Source organism: Muscardinus avellanarius, assembly GCF_963383645.1.
Source record: "Muscardinus avellanarius genome assembly, chromosome: 16".
NCBI classification, from domain to species: Eukaryota; Metazoa; Chordata; class Mammalia; order Rodentia; family Gliridae; genus Muscardinus; species Muscardinus avellanarius.
Window position 1 is genome coordinate 46,381,383 of NC_137802.1, and position 21,233 is coordinate 46,402,615.

General features: G+C 48.3%; 1 protein-coding gene across 1 annotated transcript; it reads left to right on the forward strand.

Moving 5' to 3' along the window:
- Window positions 1-265: 265 nt before the first annotated feature.
- Window positions 266-21,158, forward strand: GIP (gastric inhibitory polypeptide; the record flags this gene model as incomplete). Its single annotated transcript, XM_080713013.1, has 5 exons — window positions 266-351; window positions 2,386-2,535; window positions 5,149-5,238; window positions 7,659-7,894; window positions 20,923-21,158. 5 exons carry the CDS (start codon window positions 266-268, stop codon window positions 21,156-21,158), a joined length of 798 nt encoding a protein of 265 aa, XP_080569139.1.
- Window positions 21,159-21,233: the final 75 nt, after the last annotated feature.

Below are 21,233 nucleotides of genomic sequence, written 5' to 3' on the forward strand. Positions count from 1 at the left end.
TGGCATGGAGCCGGGGAAGGAGGTGTTCAGACACACAGGTCCTCCCAGCTATCCCACCAGCACCCCTCCTCACTTGGAGTCCACTTAAAACACGATGTCGGCTCACCTCTTGGTCAGGTTCCATGTCCCCACCTCTACTGCCCAGCACCCCGCCTTCCCCAGCCTTCCTCAGCTTTCAGCACTGCGCAGGTCCCAGCACGGCACGGCAACCTGGCCCCTCATCCTGGCCCTTCTCTCTCGCAGCCCTGGAACTAACCCTTGGAAGATGGTGGCCGTGAAGACCTTCTCTCTGCTGCTGGTACTCCTGTTCCTGGCAGTGGGGCTGGGAGAGAAGGAGGAGGCTCACTCCAGGTAGGGGTGGTGGGGAAAAGGCAGGGGTTGGGGCGCCAGGTTCAGAACTTGGTTCCAGGGGGCAGTGAGGAAGGGAGGCCAAGAGGAAAATAGTGGGCGGGAGGGAGGGGACCTCGGCCAGGCCAGTGGCTCCAGCGCAGAACCAGAGGGTCGGGGGTGGGCTGCGGCTGCGGAGGGGGCTGTGCTGTGCTCTCTGGAGGGACTTCTCAGAGGCTGAGTGCCTAAGCGTGACAGCATCTCCTCTCTTCTCTCCTCTTTCCCCTTCCTCCCTCTCCCTTTCTTCTTTCTTTGTGTATGGTACTGGGGATGAAACCCAGGGCATTACACCTCAGAACTACACCCTCAACTCTATTTTATTCTGTGTGTGTGTGTGTGTGTGTGTGTGTGTGTGTGTCTGCGCGTGTGCATGGGTATGTGTGCATGGGTGAGTGTGTTACTAGGGGTGGGACCCAGGGGCATTTTATCTCGAAGCCACACTCTCATCTCTATTTTATTTTTATTTTGAAACAGGGTCTTGCTAGGTTGATGAGTCTCAGTACTTGCTGAGGTTGTCCTTGAACCTGGGATCCGCCAGTCTCAGCCTCCCAAGTACTGGGATTATAGGCGTGGGCCACCATGCCCGGCTCCTTCCTCTCCCTTTCTAATGAGAGCTTTTAACCATTCATGATGCGTGTATTCAGTCAATCCTACAGAGGGCCCCCAAGCCCAGGGGTAGGATATATATGAACAGTGGTCCACCGATGCCTCTTGACCCGCGGGAGGTACAGGAAAGAGGCTCGGGGCACATTGCAGATTGGCCTGAGCACTGGAAAGAAAAGGCAACGCCAAGCGAGGTGGCGCATTCCTATAATCCCAGCACTTGGGAGGCCGAGACAGGAGGATCGTGGTTCGAGGACAGCCTCAGCTCCTTAGAGAGGCACTTTTGCTATTCAGTGAGACTCTGTTTCAAAAATAAAGAATAGCCAGGCGTGGTGGCGCACACTTGTCATCCCAGCATTCGGGAGGCAGAGGTGGGAGGATCAGGGTGCAGGGACAGCCTCAGCTACTATTTAATGAGGCCCTTCGCAACTCAGTGAGACTCTGTTTCAAACATAGAAAAGATTAAAAAATAGGGCTATGGGTGTAGCTCAGAGATAGAATGCCCCTGGATTCCATCCCCACTACCACAAAAAAGAAAGAGAGAAAGAAAGAAAGAAAGAAAGAAAGAAAGAAAGAAAGAAAGAAAGGGAGGGAGGGAGGGAGGAAGGAAGGAAGGAGGGAGGAAAGAAAGGATGGATAGGTCGAGCATGGTGGCACATTTTTGTAATCCCAGCGCTTAGGAGGCTGAGACAGGAGGATCGCACAAGTTTGAAGCCAGCCTCACTTAGTGAGGCTCTCAGCAACTTAGTGAGACCCTGTTTCCAAATAAAGTAGAAAATAGGTCTGGGAGTATAGCCTGGAGGTAGAAAAGCCCCTGGGTTCCACCCCCAGTACCACACACACACAAAACGAATAGAAATATGGCTGGGGTGGAGCTCGGAGGTAGAATGCCCCGGGTTCCATCCCCAGTACTGTGGGGAAAAAAAAAAGACAGAAAGAAAGAAAAGAAAAGGGGGGAGGGATATAAATAGTACCTACTTCATAGGGATGGCGGGGATGAAATGGTTCTAGATATTAAAGGGCTTAGAGAGTACCTGAGTCTTAGTAAGTGCTTTTCTGTGAGTCCACTGTTATTATGATCAAATATGGGTCCCGGAGCTGAAGCAGGAGGAGCAGGGACAAGGGGAAGAAAGCAGGGGACTGTGTCACTTGGCCCTTGGGGGTGAGGGAGCTCTGAACCCTTTGCTCAGAATACACACACACACACACGCACGCACATGTACACATGCACACACACACATGCGGAGGATAAAGTCCCGTGGGGTTGCCAGCTGGCCGTGCCCTGAGCACCGGGCTGTTTCCTAGGAAGCCTGCTGTCAGTGGCAGCCCTTTCCCCCTCATGTGGTCCCCTCCCTGACCTTGCCTGGCCCTTGGCTTCTGTCCCTCTCCCCTCAGATCCCAGGTGGAGGTTCGCAGCCCCAGACCTCGAAGCCCAAGGTACGCGGAGGGGACTTTCATCAGCGACTACAGTATTGCCATGGACAAGATCCGCCAACAAGACTTTGTGAACTGGCTGCTGGCCCAGAAGGGGAAGAAGAACAACGAGTGAGTCCCTTCCCTTAGCTCTGCCCCACTGCTGCTCCGCCATTTCTACCGGGGCCGCGTGTGGCTGGTGGGCTGCACAGCTCTAGGGCTCCTTTCTTTTTCTTTTCCTTTTTTTTTTTTTTTTTTCCTGCGGTACTGGGGATGGAACCCAGGGGCATTCTACCCCCAAGCTACACCCCCAGCCCGATTTTTTTTAAAAATTATTTTATTTTTTATTGGTGCATTATATTCATACAACTTATTGGGGTAAAAAACTTGTGTGTACAAACATGTACTCATCGCTGATTTAACCCCTACCCAAATACCACCCCATTCCCTCCCCGTCCCTCCCTTCCTTGCTTGGCTTAGTGATTGACTTCGATATGTTTAAGTACATTGTGTGCTTTAGAGATTTTTCTCTTCCCGCTCCTTTCTCTTCCTTTAGGTTATCTTGTTTGCTCCTCTTTTCTCCCTAACTCTCACATATTAGGGAAAGCATCTGATTTCTTATTTTTTGTGACTGCGACTTTTTTTTTTTTATTCTTTATTTAGAAACAGGGTCTCACTAAGTTGCTGAGAGCCTCACTCAGTAGCTGAGGCTGGCTTCAAACCTGTGCGATCCTCCTGTCTCAGCCTCCTAAACCCTGGGATTACAAGTGTGCGCCACCACGCCTGGCTTTCTAGGGCTCCTTTCATTGGGCAAGGGTGGGGAGTTGGAGCCGAGGCCCAGGCCAGGAGCCTGACTCTGGCCACAGTCTAGCCTGGACGCAGGATGAGGGTAATATTTTGTTTTTCTATACTGTGTACTGAGGATTGAATGCAGGGATGTTCTACCTCTGAGCTATGATCCTAGACCTTTTTAGTTTATTTATTTATTTATTTAGGTAGTGAGGTTGAATCCAGAATCTATTTCTACCTTCAAACTACACCCACCCCCAGCCCTTTTTTTTTGTGGGTCTAGGGATGGAACCTAGGGCATTCTACTTCCAAGCTACACACCCACCCCTCTTTCCTTCTTTCTTTCTTTCTTTCTTTCTTTCTTTCTTTCTTTCTTTCTTTCTTTCTTTCGCGGGTCTTGGGATGGAACCCAGGGGCATTCTGCCTCTGAGCTACACCCTCTGCCCTATTTTTTATTCTTTATTTTGAGATAGGGTTTTACTAAGTTGCAGAGGCCTCACTAAATTGCTGAGGCTGTCCGCGAACCACCTCCCGAATGCTGGGATTACAAGTGTGCGCCACCATGCCCCCCTATTTTATATTCTTTATTTTGAAACGGCCTCACTGAGTTGCAGAGGGCCTCACTAAGTAGCTGAGGCTGGCTGAGAACCTGCGATTCTCCTGTCTCGGCCTCCCCAGTACTGGGATTACAAGCATGTGCCACTATGCCCAGCTTCAAAATAGGTCTTGCTAGGTTGCTGAGAGTTGCACTAAGTTGCTGAGGCTGGCTTCAACCCTGCAATCCTCCTGTCTCAGCCTTCCAAATACTGAGATTACAGGCATGTGCCACTACACCAGGCTCCTTATTTTTTATCTTGAAACCGGGTCTCACCAAGTTGCTGAAGCTGTCCCCCCAACCTGTGATACTCCTGTTTCAGCCAAGTACTGGGATTACAGGTGTGTCTAATTCAATGCCTTAGTTTTTGGTGGTACTAGGGGTGGAACCCAGAGGCTTTCTACCTCCGGGCTATACTCCCAGACCTTTTTTATATTTTATTTGGAAACAGGGTCTCACTAAGTTGCTGAGAGCCTCACTAAGTAGCTGAGGCTGGCTTCGAACCCGTGTGATCCTCCTGTCTCAGCCTCCCAAGCACGGGGATTATAAACGTGCGCCACCACGCCCGGCAATGCCTTAGTTTTTTGTTTTGTTTTGTTTTGTTTTGTTTTGTTTTGTTTGGTGGTACTGGAGGTTAAATCCAGAAGCATCCTAAGGATCTAAGTTGCTGAGTCTGGTCTTGAACCTGTGATCTTTCTGTCTCAACCTTCCAACTACTAGGATTATGGGTGTGCACTGCCATGCCTGGTTCTAATCCTCCTCCTCCTCCTCCTCCTCCTCCTCCTCCTCCTCCTCCTCCTCCTCCTCCTCCTCCTCCTCCTCCTGGTGGTACTGGGGTCCCTGGAAACCCTTCTACCTCCGGGCTACACTCCCAGACCTATTTTTATACTTTCATTATTTGGAAACAGGGTCTCTTAAGCCAGAGACGCTAATTTGCTAATTTCGAACCAGCGTGATCCTCCTGTCTCTGCCTCTGAAGGGCGGGGATTACAAGCCTGCGCGCACGCCCACCACGCCCGGCCTAATCCTTTACTTCTAAGTCGGGGAGACTTGTGTGGTTGGACACTTAGGATTGCCAGGGAGCTGGGCTGCTTCCAATGCCCTGTTGGTCGTGGCCCCCGAGACTTTGGAAATAAACTGCCTTATGCAGCTTCCTCTCTCCCTGCCTTTGCCTCGGGTCAGCCTAGCGGGTTTGGAAAAGCTGGCCCTGGTGGAGGCAGCTGAGGACAAGCAGTGGGGAGGCTGAGTGGGGAAAGAAGTACCCTGGCTACCAGGGTTGAGGTACCAAGAGATTCCAGGCTCCCTGATGGGGAGCATGCGCAGTCCCCCACCTCACTGAGCCCTCATCTTGCTATTACCAGCTGGAAACACAACATCACCCAGAGGGAGGTCCCGGCCCCGGAGCTGGCGGGGTCATCTCAGAGGAAGGAGGGGGCCACTGAGCAGCACAGGTGAGTCCCCACAGGGAAGGGAGGCCACTGAGCCCCGGGCCCACCCACCCCGGGGGTCTCCATTGAGCAGGTCCCTGGGGGCCTGGGAGGGCCACTAGGTCAGAATTTCTCTTTATTTTCTTTCTTTCCCTTTTCTTAACTTTTTATTTTTATTTTTGTTTTACCTTTTCTCCCTCCCCCCCTTTTTTTTAGGGTACTGGGGATGGAACACAGGGGCATTCTACCTCCAAGCTACACTCCCTGCCTTATTTTTTATTCTTTATTTTGAAACAGGGTCTCACTAAGTTGTGGAGGGCCTCACTAAGTAGCTGAGGCTGGCCGAGAATTGCAATCCTCCTGTCTCAGCCTCCCGAATGCTGAAGTTAAAAGCATGCGCCACCACACCCAGCTTCTATTATTTATTTATTTATTAGTGGTACTGGAGGTGGAACTCAGGGGCTTTTCTGCCTCTGGGTTATACTACAGACCTGTATTTTATACTTTATTTGGAAACAGGGTCTCACTAAGTTGCTGAGAGCCTCATTAAGTAGCTGAGGCTGGCTTCGAACCTGTACCATCCTCCTGTCTCAGCCTCCCAAGCGCTGGGATTACAAGCGTGTGCTACCACACCTGGCTCTATTTTTTATTTTGAAACAGGGTCTCACTAAGTTGTGGAGGGCCTCATGAAGTTGCTAAAGTTGGCCACAAACCTGCAGACCTCCTATCTCAGCCTCCCATGTCTTTCTTTTCCCCATTCTTTTTTTTTTTTTTTGCAGGTCTAGGGATGGAACCCAGAGGCATTTGACCTCCGAGCTACACCCCCTGCCCAATTTTTTTTTTAATTCTTTATTTTGAAACAGGGTTCTCACTGAGTTGCGAAAGGGCCTCACTAAGTAGCTGAGGCTGGCCGCGAACTGTGATTTTCCAGTCTTAGCCTCCCAAATGCTGGAATTGCAAGTGTGTGCCACCACGCCCAGCTCCCTTCCTTTCTTTCTTCTTTCTTTCTTCCTCTTACTGGAGATGGAACTGAGGAAGATTTTTATCTCTGAGCTACACCTATAGCCCTATTTTATTTTATTATTATTTGTGTCTGTGTGTGGTGATAGGGATTGAAACCAGAGTCATTCTACCTTTGAGCTACAGCCCCAGCCCTATTTCATTTCATTTGTGCCACAGGGGATTGAACCCAGGTGCATTTTAACTCAAAGCTACATCCCCAGCCCTATTTTTTTAAATTAATTAATTAATTTATTTATTAATTTATTTTTGTGGCACAGGAGATTGGACCAAGAGGCATTCTACCTCTAAGCTACACTCCCACACCCCCAGTTCTATTTTTTTTTTTTTTTTGGTAGTACTGGGGAATGAACCTAGGGGCATTCTACTTCTGAGCTACACCCCAGCCCTATTCTTTATTGTGAAATAATTTATTCTTTATTGCGAAACAGAGTCTCACTAAGTTGCAGAGGGCCTCACCAAACGGCTGAGGCTGGCCTCGAATCTACGATCCTCCTGTCTCAGCTTGCCTCCCAACTACTGGGATCATAAGCAAGTGCCACCATGCTTGGCTTATTTTTATTTTGAAACAGTCTCACTAGGTTGCTGAGAGTCTCAGTACTTACCGGCACTTTTTTCAGCCTTCCTGGTACTGTGTTTACAGGTGTGCATACCACTTCCAGCTTTGTTTTTTTATTTTGAAATTTTGTTATTTTAGAGTCCCCCTGAATTGCTGAGCGCCTCACTAAGTTGGTAAAACTGGCCTCCAACCTGGATCCTCCTGTTTCAGCCTCCCAAAATTACAGGCATGAGATTACAGGCATGCACCACGCACCCAGCTCTCTCTTGATGGTGCTGAGGATAGAATCCAGGCCCTTGAGCATGCCGGGCAAGATCACTCCCACTGACTTACGTCCCCAGCTCAGGGCTGGAGCTTCTAAGATCTGTGACTTGAGTGTATGCACACATTCGCCGAGTCAAGGAGGGGCAGGAAGGAAAGACCCCAGGCCTTGGCTCCCCATTGCTTCCTGACGAACCTCAGAAAGACTGGAAAATGGAGGGATCATTTCAAGCCCAGACACCCAAAATCAGCTACCCTGCGTCTGAGGAAATAAGGAATACGTGACACAGATTATTGCAAAGAGTGAACGTCCCTCCTGTTTTCTCTGGGGTCTTGGGGATTTATTCTGGGCTACTTGGAGAGGTAGGCACCGGGCTCCATCTCACAGCAGTCCTGCTTGACTTTGCCTGGATGAAGAGCTCATTTTCCCAGGCAGGCAGAGCTGGGTGAGATGGACCAGAAGAAGCTTCAAGATCTCAGAATCCAGATAAGTGAGGGGCAGCTGTGTTGGATCTGGCACCCCTTCAGAGAGGCCCCTGGGGTCCCAGGCCCTGTGTCCTCTCTCTGGTAAGGTCCAGGCTCCCGCAGTCTGTCTCTTTTGCAGCTCCACGCCCAAGGACCCCAGCGATGAGGATCTGAGGGAACTGCTGATTCAAGAGCTGCTGGCCTGGATGGTAGACCAGACAGACCTCTGCAGGCTCAGGTGGGGCCTGCGGTGGCTTTGGGACATTGCATGGTGGGTAGAACCTTGCGCTCCTGGCTCACAGGTGCATTTAGATCCCCCGCACCCAACTGCTAGGGATGGAACCCACGCCGTGGGCATGCTGGGCAAGTGCTCTAGTACCGAGCACCTCGACCTCAGCTGGCATGAACCCAGGGACATTCTACGCCTGACCTACACCTCTAGCCCTGTTTTATTCTTTTTTTTTTTTTTTTGGTGGTACTGGGGGTGGAACCCAGAGGCTTTCTACCTCCGGGCTATACTCCCAGACCCATTTTATATTTTATTTGGAAACAGGGTCTCACTAAGTTGCTGAGAGCCTCACTAAGTAGCTGAGGCTGGCTTCGAACCTGTGCGAGCCTCCTGTCTCAGCCTCCCAAGCACAGGGATTACAAGCATGTGCCACCACGCCCTGCTCTGTGTGTGTGTGTGTGTGTGTGTGTGTGTGTGTGTGTGTATGTGTATGTGTGGTACTGGGGTTGGAACCCAGGGGCATTCTACCTCTGAGCTGTACCCCAGCCCTATTTTTTGTTCTTTATTTTGAAACAGGGTCTCACTGAGTTGCAAAGGGCCTCACTAAGTAGCTGAGGCTGTCTGTGAACCGTGATCCTCCTGACTCAGCCTCCCAAATGCTGGGATTACAAGCATGAGCCACCACACCCAGCTGCCCCAGTCCTGTTTTTATTTTTTATTTTGAAACAGGGTCTCACTGACTTGCAAAGGGCCTCACTAAGTAGTAGCTGAGGCTGTCCACGAACCGCGATTCTCCTGCCTGTCTCAGCTTCCCAAATGCTGGAATTACAAACATGTGCCACCATGTCTGACCTATTTAAACTTTCTGAATCCGTGTTTTCATTAAGATGAGAGCTATTTCAACCATTTCGTGGAGGGCTGGGGATGTAGCTCAGTGGTAGAGCACTTGCCTAGCAGGCCCAAGCCCCTGGTTTCCAGCCCCAGCACAGGAGCGAGGGGTTAATCCATTTCATGGATTTCATGGGACTGTTTATATATGGTGAGGTTTATATATGATAATGCAAGTGGCAAGTTAAGGAGTAATAGGGGCTCAGAAGCATTAGCAGCTGTTCTTTCTACAGGAATTTCCCTCTCTCCACGCCCTCCAGGTGTGCTACTCACCTGTCCCCAGGCCCCAGCCTGAGCTCAGCTCAGCTTCCCTGCTGGCCCTGGGCCCTGGCACCTCCCCTCTGATGGGTCTCTGTGGTTGGAGACACTGTGCCCTGCTCTGGAGCCTCTGCAGGTGTTGGCATCACCAGCTAGGAAATCCTACAGTTTATGTATTTGGTTCCCGAGCAAGGGACTAAATACTACAGAGAGACCCATGTACCTAAGGGAGAGACAGGACACCCTTCCAACAGACTGACACCAAGGCACAGAAACTGAACTCCATCCAGGTATTAAGACTGGGAGCCAGGAGTGGTGGCGCACGCTTGTGATCCCAGCATTCGAGAAGCTGAGACAGGAGGAATTGCAGTTCGAGGACGGCCTCAGGTACTTAGTGAGGCCCCCCACAACTTAGGGAGACCCTGTCTCAAAATGAATAATTAAAAAAATAGGGCAGGGGGTGTAGTTCGGAGGTCGAATGCCCCTGGGTTCCATCCCCAGACTCTCAAAAAAAAAAAGAAAAGAAAAGAAAAAGAAAGACTGGGCAGCTGGGAAGGGGTGTGGTAGAGGCCAGGCGGGATGAAGGGAATGGGACCACGCAAGAGAGAACAGGTAAGAGAAAACACAGTTACCCATTATAGGAGGTGGGGAACTGTCTCTGGACTTTTGTGAAATTGTTTTCATTATTTATCTTTTTTTTTTTTCTTTTTTTTTTGCGGTACTGGGATGGAACTAGGGGCATTCTACCTCCAAGCTACACCCCCAGCCCTGTTTTTTAGTCCCTTTATTTTATTTTTACTTTTTGGTGGTACTGGGGTTCCTGGAAACCCTTCTACTTCCGGGCTACACTCCCAGACCTACTTTTTTATATTTTGATTTGGAAAAAGGGTGTCCTAAGCCAGCATGGCTGGCTTCGAACCTGCGCGATCCTCCTGTCTCTACCTCCCAAGCGCAGGGATTACAAGCGTGCGCCACCATGCCCGGCTCATTATTTATTATTGAAAAGGTCATTTGAGCCGGTCGTGGTGGCGCACGCTTGTTATCCCCGTGCTTGGGAGGCTGAGACAGGAGGATCGCGCAGGTTCGAAGCCAGCCTCAGCTACTTAGTGAGGCTCTCGGCAACTTAGCGAGACCCTGTTTTCAAATAAAGTATAAAATAAGAATGGGAGTATAACCTGGAGGTAGAAAAGCCCCTGGGTTCTACCCTCAATACCACAAAAAAGGAAAAAAAAAAGGTCATTTGAAGGTAGGCTTGATTTGACCGTGGCTGGATGCCAGGATAAACTTGCTGAGCTGACTCTGAGTTGATAATGACCCTCCTCACCTCCCCCTCTCCCAGGTCTCAGTGACTGACAAGGCGCAGCTCAGCTCAGGACTGGACTCTGCCCTGCACCGGCCCAGCCCGTGTCCACGCGGTTCCACAGTCCCCAAGACAAGCCAACCCAATAAAGTGTGTGCTGAAATAACTCACTGTGCCCACTGTGAAAACTTACTCAAATGTCAATGGAGCGTTAACAGGGCGTGCTTCTGGGGGCCCGTGAGAGCTTATGCCTCCTGATGGAAGAATCACATCTGTTCATATGCATTCTACAAACACTTGTTGAAGTGTGTGTGTGTGTGTGTGTGTGTGTGTGTGTGTGTGTGTGTTTTACTGGGGATTGAACCCAGGGATGTTCTACTCTTTTTTTTTTGGAACAAGGTCTTGCTAAGTTGTTGAGGCTTTCACTGAGTTGCTGAGGCTGGTCCCAAACCTTATATCGTCCTGTTCCAGTCTCCAAATACTGGGGTTACACGTGGAAACTTAATATAGACAAGGACTATGGTAAACACTGTACAGCAATGAAGGAAATGAACACAGTGCTGCTTTTGAGGAGCTTAAAAGCTAGTGACAAGCTGGGCGTGGTGGCACACGCCCCTGGGTTCCACCCCCAGTACCACACACACACACACAAAAAAAAAAAAAAAAAAAAACAACTAGTGACAGACACAGGCCTTAACCAATGTTCTCTTTCTTTCTTTCTTTCTTTCTTTTGTGGTACTAGCGGTAGAACTCAGAGGCTTTCTACCTTTGGGCTATACTCCCACACCTTTTTTATATTTTATTTGGAAACAGGGTCTCACTAAGTTGCTGAAAGCCTCACTAAGTAGCTGAGGCTGGCTTTGAACCTGTGCGATCCTCCTGTATCAGCCTCCCAAGCGCTGGGATTACAAGCGTGCGCCACCACGCCTGCCCCCCCCCTCTCTCTCTCACACTCTCTCTCCTTCCTTCCTTCCTTCTTTTCTTTCTTTCTTTCTTTTGTGGTACTGAAGATAGAATTTAGGGGCATTCTACCTCTGAGCTACACTCTTAGCCCTATTTTTTATTCTTATTTATTTATTTATTGTGGCACTGGGGATGGAACCCAGGGGCTTTCTACCCTCCAGCTACACTCCCAGACCTATTTTTTATTCTTTATTTTGAAACAGGGTCTCACTAAGTTGCGGAGGGCCTCACTAAGTAGCTGAGGCTGTCCGCCAACCTGGATCCCCCTGTCTCAGCCTCTCAGATACTTGGATTACAAGTGTGCACCACCACACCCGGCTTTCCTTCTTTTGAAAAGGCCTTGCTGTGTTGCCTAGGCCAGCCTTGGACTCCTGGGCTCAAGCCATCCTCCTGCTGCAGCCTGTTCAGTGTCTGGGATTACAGGGTGTGCCACGCACCTAGTTGGGCTTTGGTGTGTGTGTGTGTGTGTGTGTGTGTGTGTGTGAGAGAGAGAGAGAGAGAGAGAGAGAGAGAGAGAGAGAGAGAAGAGAAAGATATCCTGAGGATTGAACCCAGAAGCAGTCTACCTCCAAGCTATGTCCTCAGCCTGATTTTATTTCTTATTTGGAAACAAAGTCTCTCTAGGTTGCAGAGAGCCTCCTTAAGTTGCCAAGGCTGGCTTTGAACCTGTGATCCTCCTATCTTAGCCTCCCAAGTACTGGGTTTACAGGCATGCGCCACCACGTCCAGCTGGGCTTTAATCTTTAAACATACAAAGATATTAAGAACCACATGGTGTTTTAAGTTATATGAACAAAGACTTAGGTATCCTGAGAGGACAGAGGAGTCTTCTCTAGATGAAATGTGGGAAGAAAACAGTATTTGAGCCGGGCGAGGTGGTGCATGCCTGTAACCCCAGTACTTGGGAGGCTGGCACAGGAGGATCACAGGTTTACCATCAGCCCTAACAATTTAGTAAGATCCTGTTCGTTAATAAAAATAAAATAGAGCTGGGGTATAGCTCAGGAGGTACAATGTCCCTGAGTTCAAGCTGAGGAAGTTTTTTTGCGTGTGTGTGTGTGTTTGTGCATGTCTGCATGCATGTGCACTCATGGTATTGGGGATTGATTGAACCCAGGGACTTTCTACCTCTGAGCTACACTTCCAGCCCTATTTTTATTTATTTATTTATTCGTTCGTTCGTTCATTCATTCATTCATTATTTTGTGGTACTGGGGATGGAACCCAGGGGCATTCTACCTCCAAGATACATCTCTGGCCCTATTTTTTATTTTTACATTGAAACAGGGTCTCACTGAGTTGCAGAGGGCCTCACTAAGTAGCTGAGGCTGGCTTCGAACTTGCGTGATCCTCCTCTTTCAGCCTCCCAAATGTTGGGATTACAAGCGTGCGCCACCACGCACAGCTTATTTATTTTTTTATGTATGTATGTATGTATGTAAGTATGTATATATGTATGTATGTATGTATTAATTTACTTTTTACAGTACTAGGGATGGAACCCAGGGGCATTCTACCTCCAAGCAACGTCCCAGACCTATTTTTTTTAATTAATTCTTTATTTTGAAACAGGGTCTCACTGAATTGTCAAGAACCTCACAAAGTAGCTGAGGCTGACCACAAACCATGATCCTTCTTTCTCAGCCTCCCAAATGCTGGGATTACAAGCGTGCGCCACCACGCCCGGCTATATATTATTTTATCTTGAAGCAGGGTCTCACTAGGTTGATGAGAGTCTTACTACTTGTTGAGGCTGTTAAAAAAAAACCTGTGATGCTCCTGTTTCAGCCTCCCAAGCACTGGAGTTACAAGTGCACGCCACTACACCCAGCTATGTTTTGGCTTTTTTTTTTTTTTTTTTTTTTTGGTGGTACTGGGGTTCCTGGAAGCCCTTCTACCTCCGGGCTACACTCCCATACCTATTTTTACATTTTTACTTGGAAACAGGGTCTCCTAAACCAGCGCGCGCGGCTGGCTTCGAACCTGCGCGATCCTCCTGTCTCTGCCTCCCAAGCGCGGGGATTACAAGCGTGCGCCACCACGCCCGGCCATGTTTTGGCTTTGAAACAAGGTCTTGTTAGGTTACTGAGTCTCACCACATTAGGCTGGTTTCAAACCTCGGATCTTCCTATCTCAGCTCTCTAAGTACTGGGATTACAGGCAATGTTCCTCTATGCCCGGCTTGAGAGAGATTTGAAAGATAAAAGGGTCCAAGAAGCCCGGTGTAATGATACACACCTGTAATCTCAACACTTTGGAGGTTGAGACAGGAGGATAACAATTTCAAGGCCAATCTGGACAATTAAGAGAGCCTCAGCTACTTAGCCTTGTGATGCTTAGTGAGACCTTGTTTCAAAATAAAGAATAAAGCCAGGTGTGATGGCTCACGCTTATAATCCCAGCATTTGGGAGGCTGAGACAGGAGGATAGCAGTTTACTGACAGCCTCAGCTACTTAGTGAGGCCCTTTGCAACTCAGTAAGGCCCTGTTTCAAAATAAAGAATCAAAAATAGGGCTGGGGGTTTAGCTTGGAGGTAGAATGCACCTGGGTTCCATTCCCAGTACCGCAAAATAAGTAAATAAACAAACCCAAATAAAGTAAGAAAATAAATAAAATTAAGGCTGAGGGTGTAGCTCAAAGGTAGAATGCCCCTGGTTTAATCAATAAAGGCATAAACTGAGCTGGGTGTGGTGGTGTCTATGTTTGTAATTTCATTACTTGGGAGGCTGAGACAGGAGGATCGTTGAGACAGAAGCACAGATGCGCAGGCAGCCGCAGCTACTTAGGCCCTCTGCAACTTAGCGAAACCCTGTTCCAAAAATAAAGACTAAGCATGTGGTGGCACACGCTTGTAATCCCCGTGCTTGGGAGGCTGAGACAGGAGGATCACACAGGTTCAAAGCCAGCCTCAGCTACTTAGTGAGGCTCTCAGCAACTTAGTGAGACCCTGTTTCAAAATAAAGAATAAAAAAACAGGGCAGAGGGTGTAGCTCGGATGTTGAATGCCCTTGGATTCCATCCCCAGACCTGAAAAAAAATAATAAAGTTTAAGCAGTTAGCTGTGCATGTTGGTCCACACCTGTAATCCCAGAGATTTTGGAGGATCTTGAAAGACCAAAGTATCAAAAGTTCCAGGACAGCCTGGGTGATTCAGCAAGACTCTCTAAAATTAAAAAAAAAAAAAAGAAAAAAGAAAAAAGTTTATCTGGGCATGGTGGCAGGTTTGTAATCCCAGTATTTCAGAACCTGAAGGTGAGAGAGGAAGATGACAGGTTTTGAAACGGGGTTTCTTGAGAAAACACACGGCGTTTCCTTCCCGGATTCTTGTCTGCGGCGAGCGAAGAATGACACCCGCAGATGGCAGGAAGGGGAGCAAGAAGTTTATTGGAAACAGCAGAGAATAGGGAAAAGTGGCAGAACACCCCTAAGGGCTGTCAGGACTATGATGTCTAACAGCTGCCTTCAGGACAATACTTGAGGGTAGCCCAAGCCAAATGCTTTCAGTTACAAGCTGCTTTCTCCCAAAGTCCACGCCATCTGCCAGAAAAGAATAGGGAAAGTGGCAGAACACCCCTAAGGGCTGTCGGGGCTCTGGTGTCCAGTAGCTGCCTTCAGGACAATACTTGAGGGTAGCCCAAGCCAAATACCTTCAGTTGCAAGCTGCTTTCTCCCAAAGTCCATGTGATCTGCCAGAAAAGAAGTGCAGGTCACCCCTACGGGCCCTGGTCGGCCTTGATGGCCAGCAGAGACCTTCAGGTCACTACCCGAGTGTAGCCTGGGCCAAGTGCCTTCAATTGCACCCCACCTCTCAAAGCCTGCGAGAGAGAGAAAAGCTCCCCAATGGGGAGGGGTTCCCAGAGTGGGTAACCATCCTGGTGACTGGTCTAGGGGTTTATCTTTGCATGTCCTCTGTTGCTTGGAGTCTGGGAGGCAGTTCTTAAAATTTGCATAGGATATTTGCATGTCCTTTAAAGGGGTTTCCTTCAGTAGGGTGTCAGGCTTGCTCCAGGGTTGTCTCCTGGGTTTGTTGATTAGTAAACAGATGGTTTTGTGAAGCTTTGGTCATTCTTATCTCTGAACCTTGGAAGAGCTGGTCTCTTTTAGGAGCCTTGGAAGTTAATTAGTATTCATTGCTCCTCAGGAAATTAAGTTTTTCTACTGAGGCCTCTTCCCTACCTGCCTACTTCTCTTCTACCTCCTCAGTTTGATAGTCTCAGCAAGTAGTGAGTTTCTCTCAACTTCTTTCCAAATAAGAAATAAAACTGAGCTGGGTGTGGTGGCGCACCCTTGTAATCCCTGCGCTTGGGAGGAGGAGACAGGAGGATCGCGCAGGTTTGAAGCCAGCCGCGCTGGTTTAAGAGACTCTGTTTCCAAATAAAAAGTATAAAATAGGTATGGGAGTGTATCCCGGAAGTAGAAGGGTTTCCAGTATCACCAAAAAAAAAAAAAAAAAAAAATTGGACCGGAGGTGGTGGTGCATGTTTATAATCCCAGTACTTGAGAGGCTGAGACAGGAGGACTGCAGATTTGTGGCCAGCCACAGCTACTTAAATAAGGCCCTCCACAACTTAGTGAGACACTTTTTCAAAGTAAGGAATAAAAATAAAGCTGGGGGTGTAGCTCAAAGGTAGAATGCCCCTCTGTTCAATTACCAGAACCGTGTGTGCATGCACACATACACACACACAAAGGGCTGGTAAGAGCTGGGCATGGTGATGCACACTTGTAATCCCCGCGCTTGGGAGGCTGAGACAGGAGGATCGCACAGGTTCGAAACCATCCTCAGCTACTGAGTGAGGCTCTCAGCAACTTAGTGAGACCCTGTTTCCAAATAAAGTATAAAATAGGTCTGGGAGTGTAGCCTGGAGGTAGAAAGCCTCTGAGTTCCACCCCCAGTACCACACAAAAAAAGGGGGGGCTGGTAATACTTTAGATTTGGTCCTCAGTACTAAAATAAAACATAAAAAAAAGTTTATGCAGTTAGCCACCCTGCCACAGGCCAACGAGGCACTTAAGGCAAGCAAGGGCGTCTGGGATGGTCAGCCTTCAGTGGCCTGCTGCAGCAGAGTGCTTGGGACTGCCATCAATCAAGTCACCTGAAATTTTGTGAACAAGTTGTGAAATCATTGGTGACTTGAAAGTGGCCACAGTCAGGGGCTTTACATCATAGAGACGGATCAGATTTCCCTTCTCCCTGCCTGCAGAGGTGGTTGTTAATCATTTACCAGCACACCCCTGGGCAACACACTTTTTCTAAGATTATAACAGATAAAAAAAGGGGATGAGCACGTGTGCTCAGGGGTGAGTGGTCGTGGGGCTATTGAGGGTCACTGTGTGTATCTGGGCGAGGGAGTGTGCATTCGAGGGCACGAATAGTGAAATGAGGTCCATACAGGAGAGGATGAATGTGTGCATCTGAAGGTGTCTAGTGTAGGGGGAAGCCGGTGTGTCTTGCTGGTGATCGTAAGCACCTGAGGGCTGAGTGTTCAGGGATGATGTAGTAGGGCCCTGAGGATAGGACATCCGTATATGTAAATGGGGATTGTTAAATAAAAATTACAAGAGGCCATTGTTTTCTTTCGTTGTTTTTTTGGGGGGGTCTTTTAAGCCAGCTAAGGCTGGCTTCAAACCCGCGCAATCCTCCTGTCTCAGCCTCCCAAGCACGGGGATTACAAGCGTGCGCCACCACACCCGGCTTGAGACCATTGTTTTGAATTAAGCTCCTGAACTGGGCGCCAACAGACCAGGCTAAATATCAAAATGGAGTCACTCATAATTAAAGTTTCTCATCCCAAAGCTGAAACTAAGCTGTTTATCTGAACTTTTGAGAAATCACAATTAGATAACAGCAAAAATCCTCAGGGCCACCAGTTTCAATTGGCAAGATAGTGAAGTTCCCTCTCCCTTGATCCTTTTTTCTTTTGGTACTGGGCATTGAACTCAGGGGCACTCTGTGACTGAGCTACATACCCAGCCCTTTTTGAGATAGGGTCTTCTAAATTGCCTAAACTGGTCTCAGACGTGCAGCTCTCCTATATCAGCCTCACCAGTAGCTGAAATTACAGGTATGAACCACTGCAGTGGGCTCCTGCCATAATTATTAACACAAAAGGTAATCTAAAACAATCTGATGTTAACTAATTAGTAATTCTGTCTCACTGGCCCTAACTTGCCAGGAAAGTAACTTTGAAATGACTGATCTCTTGCCAGGTGTAGTGGCACACTCTTGTAATCCCCGCACTTGGGAGGCTGAAACAAGAGGATCACGCAGGTTCGAAGCCAGCCTCAGCTATTTAGTGAGGCTCTCAGCAACTTAGGTGAGACCCTGTTTCCAAATAAAATATAAAATGGGTCTGAGAGTATATCCCGGAGGTAGAAAGCCTCTGGGTTCCACCTCCAGTACCACCCCCCCAAAAAAAAAACCTGTGAGACCCTGTTTTGCTGGGTGTGGTGGTGCATGCTTGTAATCCCTGTGCTTGGGAGGCAGAGACAGGAAGATCGTGCAGGTTTGAAGCCAGCCGCGCTTGCTTAAGAGACCCTGTTTCAAAAAAAATATATATATAAAATAGGTCTGGGAGTGTAGCCCAGAGGTAGAAGGGTTTCCAGTACCACCAAAAAAAAAAAAAAAAAAGAAAAAAAGAAAAAAAAAGAAATGACTGATCTTCTCTTTTCTTTTTGCTTGTGCAATGATCCCTTCTCTGAGACCATCAGCCACAGTTACTCTATTTTATAGGATGAAGAGTTACTCAACTCCAGAAATAAAAATAAATCCAATTAAGATCTTTATAAAGTTGTCCTTTTAAAACTGGGGCCAATTCCTTTTTCACATAAAGGTAGATGTATTACATGTCAGTGTGTATGAGAGTGTTAGATAAAACTAGAATGTGTTAGAGAAACAAATCTGTGTTTCAGGAAATGATTGTGTCTAAAGGAGCTTATGTTTATCAGCTCACATGCTTATCAGAACACAGGTATGAGATGGACGTGTGAGTGAATCTGAAAGCTAGACTCTAAAGGGATGAATGATTATTCTAGCTCTGGTCTTTGCATCCATTAAAATTAGATTTGGAGCCCGGCGTGGTGGTGCACGCTTGTAATCCCAGCATTTGGGAGGCTGAGGCCGGAGGATCGTGGTTTGCATACAGCCTCAGCTACTTAGTGAGGCCCTCTGCAACTCAGCACACCCTGTTTAAAAATAAAAAATTGGGCACGGGGTGTAGCTCAGAGGTCAAATGCCTCTGAATTCCATCCCCCGACCCGCAAAAGAAAAAAAAAAAAATTAGAATTGGAAGCCAGGCATGGTGACAGATCCTTGTAATTCTAGTACTTGGGAAGCTGGGACAGGAAGATTGCAGGTTCAAGGGTAGCCTCAGCTACTTACTGAGGCCCTCCACAACTTGGTGAGATTCTATTTCAAAATAAAGAACAAAGAGCCAGGTGTGGTGGCGCATGCATTAATCTCAGCATTTGGGAGGCTGAGACCTGACGATCGAGGTTCATGGCAAGCCTCAGCTACTCAGGCCCTCCGCAACTTACTGAGACCCTGTTTCAAAATAAAGAATAAAAAATAGGGCAGGGGGTATAGAACATGGGTTCCATCCCCATACCCGCAAAATAAAATAAGATAAAATAAAAATAGGGCTGGGGTGTAACTCAAAGGTAGAATGCGTCTAGGTTCAATTCCGAGTACTGAAAAAAAAATTAGATTTGGCTTGGAGTAATAGGAAACCACAAAAATAATAGTAGTTTTAGCACGACTATTTCTCTTTCTTGTAAACACCCAGAGGCAGATAGCTCAGAGCTGGTGTGATAGTTCCTCCACAAAATCCTCAAGGATCCAGGCTCTTTCAACTCACAGTTCTACCATCCCTCAGGGGCTAAAATGACAGATATAAGCTGGACATGTTGACACATCCCTGTAATTCAGTACTTGAAAGGCTGATACATGAGGATTGCAGGTTCGAGGACAGCCTCAGCAATTTAGCAAGACTGTTTCAAAATAAAAATATAAAAAAGGTTTAGCCGGGCGTGGTGGTGCTTGCTTGTAATCCCAGTACTTGGGAGGCTGAGATAGGATCGGGCAAGTTCGAAGCCAGCTTCAGCTACTTAGTGAGGCTCTCAGCAACTTAGTGAGACCCTGTTTCCCAATAAAATATAAAGTAGGTCTGGGAGTGTAGCCCAAGGGTAGAAAGCCCCTGGGCTCCATCCCCAGTACCACAAAAATAAATAAATAAAAATAAAAAATAAAAAAATAAAAAGGGTTTATAGCTTGGAGGTAGAATGTTACCCCACCCCATGACAGATAAGGTCCTGACACCAGTCTCTGCTATCTTTTTTTTTTGTGTGTGTGGGTCTAGAACCTAGGGGCATTGAACCCCCTGCCCTATTTTTTATCTTTATTTTGAAATGGGGTCTCACTAAGTTGCAGAGGACCTCACCAAGTAGCTGATGCTGTCTGTGAAATGCAATCCTCTGGTCTCAGCCACCTGAATGCTAGGATTACAAGCGTGGGCCACCACACCCGGCACTGCTATCTTTTTTATCTTTCTACTCAGAACTTCTTTGGGCAACATTATTCCCATTCATGATTTCACTGTGCTGGTTACAGAACTGTAGCCCAGCTCAGTTCCTTCTGTAGAACCTCATAGGAGTATATCCAAATGCCAACTAGCCATCTCACCTTCCCACAGTCCTAGATGCGTGTGTTTTATTGGGGATTGAATCCAGGGCCTTTTACATGCTAGGCAAGCACTCTGTCACTGAGCTACATCCCTAGTCCTCCAATGGAACTTTTTCTTCTTTTGGTAGTGGAGATTGGGCATTCTATCTCTGAGCTGTACTTCCAGTATTTTTAACTTTTTTGTCTTGTTTTTGTTTTTGAAACAAAAAGGGTATTGCTAGGTTGCTGAGGCTGCTCTCCAAAAACCAATCCTCCTGTCAGCCTCCCAGGAACTGGGATTATAAGTGTGCCACCAAGACTGGCTCCTATAGTTTTTTTGTTTTTGAGAAACTGGGGATGGAATCCAGGGACATTCTACCTTCCAGCTACATCCCCAACCCTATTTTTTATTTTTGGTGGTACTGGGGGGTGGAACCCAGAGGCTTTCTACCTCTGGGCTATACTCCCAGACCTTTTTAATATATTTTTTGAAAACAGGGTCTCACTAAGTTGCTGAGAGCCTCACTAAGTAGCTGAGGCTGGCTTCGAACCTGTGTGATCCTCCTGTCTCAGCCTCCCAAGTACTGGAATTACAAGCGTGAGTCACCGCGCTGGTTTCCTAGAGTATTCTAAACACAAAAAGGATCGATTTCACCCTAGAAGATGAGTAACAACCACACTGATATTATCTCGCAATCCTCACATCTTCACCTGTAGATACTTTTAATTTTTTCCTTTTTTTTTTTTTTTTGGTACTGGGAATGGAACCAGGGGGAGTTCTACCTCTGAGCTTCACCACCAGCCCCTTTACGGTGCGCTGGCCGGGAACCTACGACTCCTCAGTCTCAGCCTCCCAAGTACTTGGGATTACAGGCGTGCACCACCACGCCCCGGCTTGTGGGTATTATTCTATTCCACAACTGTGGATAGTGAAACTAAGGGATTTGCTTTGAGCTATCTTATTCTCTACTGCGCTATGCGTGCTAAGCGACCTGCCCCAGAGGTCAAGTTCTCAATTTAGGGTCTTCCTTCTCCCGTTAGAATCTCTGCAGGTGATTCCGACAGGTCAGTTCCGGTAGGGTGGAATGGCTTCTGGCTTGCGCAGAGGGGAACCTGGCCGGTTCAGCACAGAACCTGGGCGTAGCAGGTGCCCCGGCGTCCTTGGCGGGCCTCCGGTGGTGGAGCGGGAAGAGCGAGGCTCCGGGCCGCGCGGGGCCTCACGAGGGCGGCTGGGATTTCTTGACTTTGCCACCAGCGGAAGGCGGCGCCGGAGGCCTTGGCGGCGGCAGGCGCGGCGCCCCGGACCGGAAGTGGGCGCGCGTTTCCGGCGCACTCGGGTGACGCGCCTCCCGGACTTCCGCGTCGGGCGCCGGCGGCGGGATCGGGACTCAGAGGCGCGGGGTCCAGGCTGCGGGA